This window comes from Podarcis bocagei (genome assembly GCF_964188305.1).
Source record: "Podarcis bocagei genome assembly, chromosome: 16".
In the NCBI taxonomy this organism is placed as follows: Eukaryota; Metazoa; Chordata; class Lepidosauria; order Squamata; family Lacertidae; genus Podarcis; species Podarcis bocagei.
Genome location: NC_138142.1, coordinates 41,234,938 through 41,240,937, shown reverse-complemented (window position 1 = coordinate 41,240,937; position 6,000 = coordinate 41,234,938). Strand labels below are relative to the sequence as shown.

At 53.5% G+C, this 6,000-nt stretch overlaps 1 protein-coding gene across 1 annotated transcript in view; it reads left to right on the top strand.

Annotated features, from left to right (window-relative positions):
* Positions 1 to 433: 433 nt before the first annotated feature.
* LOC308575156 (hepatocyte nuclear factor 6-like) overlaps positions 434 to 6,000 on the top strand; it is a 30,283-nt gene continuing 24,716 nt past the window's right edge. Inside the window, exons 1-2 of the mRNA XM_081173711.1 lie at positions 434 to 504; positions 2,016 to 3,127. Of these exons, the coding sequence (XP_081029837.1) occupies positions 2,185 to 3,127 (943 nt within the window). The 5' untranslated portion in view covers positions 434 to 504; positions 2,016 to 2,184. The remainder of the gene's footprint in view (positions 505 to 2,015; positions 3,128 to 6,000) is intronic.

Below are 6,000 nucleotides of genomic sequence, written 5' to 3'. Positions count from 1 at the left end.
ACAACAAACAAAAAAACAGATTTCCACGCATCTGATGAGGGATTTTCCTAGATATCCTCAGCAATTCCTGCAGCCAGTCAGTTTGACAGATCTGAAGAGAGTGGGACTTTAAAAAAAAAGAAGAAAAGGGGGGGGGGACTAAGAGGAGTGTGAAATGCAGATGGGTTTTTAATTTCTGACCAAAAGAGGGAGTTCGAATCTCTTTGCGTTCAGGAAGTGCCTTTCCCCCCTCTTTTATTTTTCTTTTATTTTTTAAGCACCAGCAAAAGGTGGAGGAAGAGAGGGAGGGGGGAGGCAAGCAGCTCTGGGGGGGAGAAAATGCCTTTGAAGAAGCAGAATTGGTCAAGATGCTTTTTCTTTCTTTGAAAAACGCTCAGGTTTGAAAATAATTTCTCTTTTTCTTCTTCTCTTTCACTCTTGCTCTGCTTCCCCACCCCCCACCCCGACCTTCTTACAGCCCTGCGTGCTTCCAAAATGCTCAGAAAATACAACGCTTGACACTAGGTAAGGCACATAAATTATGACCCCTGTTATTAATTAATTGTTATTATTAATTACAAAAATTAGGAGGGGAGGGCCGTTCGGACTTTTGCACAGGGATGGAGAAGATGGGTGTGTGATTTCTTTGCTACGATTCGTAATCTGCCTCTTGATCTCAAAATCTGCCTTGAACTGGACGGGGCAGAGCGGGCAGGTGTCCCTCGCTTTGTGTGCAGGAAGTGGGGAGTGCCAAGACCACTTTACTTGTGGGGCAAGGAGCTTGTGGGGTCCTCTACATTCGGAAGCCGTGAGCATCTCTGAACAGTCTCTCCCCCACCCACCCACCCCAATTTCTGATGAGGGTCTACCTGTTTCGAGAGTGCAAAAAGGGGGGAACAAATGAGCTTTGAAGTTTGACTGGTGCATCCTTAATTTGGCATCCTTGATGAATGCATTTTCTTCTTTAAAAATTGGCTGCATTCTCCCATGGCTGTGTCCCCCATCAGCCACTTCCCAGCACATAGCAAAATTGCAGAATTCGTGCCCACAAAATGTAGTGGTGGCGGCCACTGGCTTGCATGGCTTTCCAAGAGGACCAGGCAAACTCGCAGAGGAGGCAGCTATCCATGGCTACCACTCGCCCCAATGGCTGTGTCCTCCTGTTGGAGGAAGGATGCCCCTGAATGCCAGGGTTGGGGGTCGCAGGTGGGGAGAGATGCTGTAGCCCTCAGGTCCTGCAGGTGGGCTCCCCATTGAGGAACCTGGTTGACCAAGGTGAAGATGGCATGAGGGACTCTGTGGGCTTCCTTTGACTTGATCCAGGAAGGCTCCCATGGGGAAGACGGCCCTGGGATGAATCAGACCAGCAGTTCACCTGTCTCACGATTGCCTCTCAATGCCCATTGATGGTAGTGTTGCTGTTGTCTTTGGGTCTTGATTGTGGGCATCTGCCCAGCCCCAGTGAGACCGCGATGCTGGAGTAGATGATCCAGCCACAGGACTCTACCAATATCCCAATGGAACCTCCAGATCTAAAAGCAGTCTATCCATGTTCCTAGGTCCTATGGGGCATTCAGCCACTGATATGCTAGGTGAGATGGGCTTTGCTTTGGCCCCGATCCAGCAGGCAGGCTCTTCCAGTTTTCTTATGGAACCTCCAGGTCCAGAGGCAGTCTAGCTGGATCAGGCATAGGCAACCTCAGCCCACCAGATGTTTGGGGACTACAATTCCCATTATCCCTGACCACTAGGGATCATGGGAGTTGCAGTCCCAAAACATCTGGTGGGTCGAGGTTGCCTATGCCTGAGCTAGATTCTTTGGGGCTTTTGGCTACTGAAATAAGAGGGAGCTGGACCTTGCAGCTTCATTTAACAGGGCTTTCCTTATGCTCTTATGGAACCTCCAGGTCCAGAGGCAGTCTATCTAGATTCCTCAAAGGCCCACCTAGTCTAGACGCTGAGCTAGGTGAGCCTTTGAGCCTGATCCAGGAGCCAGGCTCTTTTGTATGTTTTGATGCTCTTCTGTCCCACTGAAGGTTCTCAAGGACGGTAAGAAACACCACCTTGGTCTTCTCCAACCAACCAACCACCACCTTCCAGAGCCCGTAGCTCCCATCCTCCCAGAGCCCCGGTGAGCTGGAGATTTCAGACCCGGTTCGTCCAACGGATGGGAAGGTGATGGCCTAGGGCCAGGGGTCTTGCACCATGAACGTCCAGCTTAGCTTGGAGAACGGCGGGGACATGTCCATCCAGGAGCAGGAGCTGATGCACAGCGACAGCCGGGCCCTGCACTCGGCCCTGCAGAGGCCGTCGCTGGTGGCCTCCGTCCTGGAGGGCAGCGAGTACCACCGGGCGGAGCACGCCCTGGCCACCACCTTGCACCCAGGGCTGGGCTTTGGCGGGGAGTCGCCCTCCGCCGGGGCGGGGAACAGCTACACCACCCTGACGCCCTTGCAGCCCCTGCACGAGAAGTTCCACCACCACCATCACCACCACCAGTGCCTCCCCATGGGGAACGTCATCGGCAGCTTCACCCTCATGCGGGAGGACCGGGGCCTGGGCGCCGGGGGGAACTTCTACAGCCCCTACCCCAAGGACATTGGCATGGGGCAGAGCCTGTCCTCCCTGCCCAGCCCGCAGCTGGGACCCATGCACAACTATGCAGGCCACTCCTCCGCCCCGCTGGGCAACGAGAAGATGGTGTTGGGCAACGGCTTCGAGTCCCACTCGGCCGCCATGTTTGGCAGGATGGAGCAGCACTTCTCCCGGGAGATGTCCCCCTCGCAGAACTCCACCATGGCCTCTCCCAGTGCCATGGGCCAAACCCCCTACGGACACCCCCGGGCGGAGATGAACGCCCGGCCCAACCCGCCCATCGCCACCCAGACCACCGTCCTCTCCAGCCAACTGGAGGAGATCAACACCAAGGAGGTGGCTCAGAGGATCATCGCAGAGCTCAAGCGCTACAGCATCCCCCAAGCCATCTTCGCCGAGAGGGTCCTCTGCCGGTCGCAGGGCACCCTCTCGGACCTCCTGAGGAACCCCAAGCCCTGGAGCAAGCTCAAGTCCGGGAGGGAGACCTTCAAGAGGATGTGGAGGTGGCTGCAGGAGCCCGAGTTCCAGAGGATGGCAGCTTTAAGGTTAGAAGGTAAGATAATTTTTGACCCCCACCCTCCCCCCAGATGCAAGCAAGGGAAGCAGGCAAGGCTGGAACAATACAAGGAACCGAGGAGGGGCTGTTTCCGCCCCCTCAAGGTCCTCGGTAGACGTGGCAGCCCTATATATCAGGGCTTCGCAACCTTTTCGGGGCCACAGATTCATCCTCTGTTTCTGCTACCCCAACAAAAGCGCTATTCAGAACAGCAGTTTGCATGACCCACAAAGCAAGATGATAGCACAATAAAACTCACTGACTCACCGAATTGTAGAGTTGGGAGCATAGGAGCCCATTCCTAGGGGGCCAAAGTCCCTTCCGCTCGCCCCCAATAAAATATTTGAGGGGGGCAGCCCCCCCAAGTTGCTTTGCCATTCAAATGGTGTCTCATTCATAATCTTGTGGTCAGTTATGTGGGTTGGGGCTTACCTAGGGCCCCCATTTTTTTATTCAAGTTGGCACCCCGTGGGACCCTGAGGGTCATCCAGTCCAACCCCCTGCAGTGCAGGAATCTCAGTGAAAGCATCCATGACGGACAGCCATCCAGCCTCTGCTGAAATACCCCCAAGGAAGGAACGCCCACCATCTCCCAAGGGAGTTCAAAAGAGGAACAATTAATTGCACATTTATTCGAAACCCAAGCAAAACTATTTGGTTTAATTAAGTGAGCAGAACGAATGATCTGGATCCAGCGCTATCGGCTTTCCAAAGTCTGTTGGGCGTTGGCCTCTCCTGCACCTGCTGCCGCCCCCTTGCGCCTTAGCTCTCCACTAGGGAATCCCACTCCCCATTCCTCCGGTGGCACCACGCACTTGGGAACCGCTGCTATCAGAACCAGACCGCCCATTAGGTGGGGTGGAGCAGCGTCCGCTTCTGCCGGCAGCAGAAACCACCCCCTGGCTGAGTTTCACCCCATTGGTGGAGAAGACATGGCCATAGCCTTGCTCAGTGCTCTTCCCTGGCTGAATTTGGCCACGGGGTTGCGTTCCAGCGTGCGGTGGAAGCCGTGGGGTGCGGTGGTGGCAGTTGGGGGGCAGGCAGGAGACGGCACATTCCCATCTTGCCTCAGGTGGCGAAATGGGATGGGCCGCCCCCAACTGCTCTATGCGGGCCCTTGCTTGCGAGTCAAGCCTCGCTGGACTCTCTAGGCCTGGCTGCTGAGACAGGAGACCTGCCAAGGGTCTCATCGAAGGAGGAACATTTTGTCCAGCCCAGGGGTTGGGGACGAAAGGAAGGGCTTCTTCCTCACACAGCCCACAGTTAAACTGTGGAACTCACCCCCACAGGAGGCAGCTATGGCCACCCATCTTTGAATGAGGATTAGACAAATTCAGGAAGGAGAATTGGACTATGGGTGGCTACAAACCACAGCAGCTGTGTACTCCCTCCAGCGACCGAGGCAGATTTAGGGGGTCGTGACTGGTCTGCCCTCACTGGGTGCTGCGCCGAGAGGGCACCGTGACAAAGACTTTGAATGGAAGTCGAGAGGCAGGGACAGTGGCGTAGCGTGGGTTGTCAGCACCCGGGGCAAGGCAAGTAATTTGCGTCCCCTCTGCCCTAGGGGCAGAGAGCTGCGAGTGCGAGCGCGCGCCCCCCAGATGTTGCGCCCGGTGCGGCTGGCCCCCCTGCACCCCCACGCTATGCCACTGGGCAGGGATGCGCACTGAATTTTGGTGTTGCACAGGGCACCGCTGGAATTTGGAAGCCCCTCTGTAGAAGACCCGTTGCTGCGAATTGCAAGCGCTCAGGCTGTGCTTTTGGGCTTCCAGTTGGGACATCAGGGTGCTGGGCTAGACAGGGCCCCTTGGGCCTCATCCGGCAGTACAGGCTCTCCCGATTCTTTAATTTTTTTTCCAAAGATCTTTATTGAAACTTAACGTATATACATAATAACCAAAATTCCCAATGATTCCCTCATATAAAATATAATATCTAAATTACAACAGCTGCATAATTATACACTTAATTATAAAACCCACCTGCCACCTTCTACTTCCCTCCACAGCAATTCGACTTCTTTATATTTCTTTCTACCTTTCCCCCTTGCATTCTATAATAAATTATTTTTGTTAAATTCTTATTTTTCCTTGTTTGTTTTGTTATTGCTTACATTTCTTATTCTAAGCCTATTAACATATCGTTTTTAGAACAATATTTTGACATATAATCTTCGTAATACTTCCACTCCATTATTAACTTTTGATTTGATTGATATCTTATAATTGAAGTTAATTTTGCCAATTCTATATGCTCACTTAATTTACAAATCCACTCCTCCTTTGTTGGTGTGTCCTGATATAGGGTAGTGATTGCTACTAAATGGAAATCACAGCCAAGCTCTCCTTATGGAACCTCCAGCTCCAGAGGCAGTCTAGCTAGATTTGTATGTTATCAGGGGCGTTGGCCATTGAGGGAAGAGGGTGCTAGACCAAAAGGGCCCTCATTGGCCGGATCCAGCAGGTCTCTCCTGATGTCCTTACACTGGGCCTCTTCTGAGAGACAGGATTGGGCTTGGAAGAAGGTTGCCATCCCAACCTGGGTTGCTGGGGGCATACAGAAATCCTGCACCCAGCCTTCCAGGCCACAGGCTGGGGTGGGTTGCCAGGGTGAAAAGATGGAGTCAGAGTTTTTTGGCGCCAGCCTGAATATTCAAGCCACCAGGTTGGTCAGGCCCCTGGGATATCCAAAAGCTCCAGACCAGGTGTGGGGGGAACATCTGGCCTTCCAGATGTTACTGAACTACAACTCCCATCTGCCCCAGCAAGCATGGCCAATGGTCAAGGAGGATAGTGGGACTCTGAGCCCCTCTAAGCGCCATTCCCCAGCCACAGGCAAGGATCCACACACTGCCATGGGCAAACCCAGTG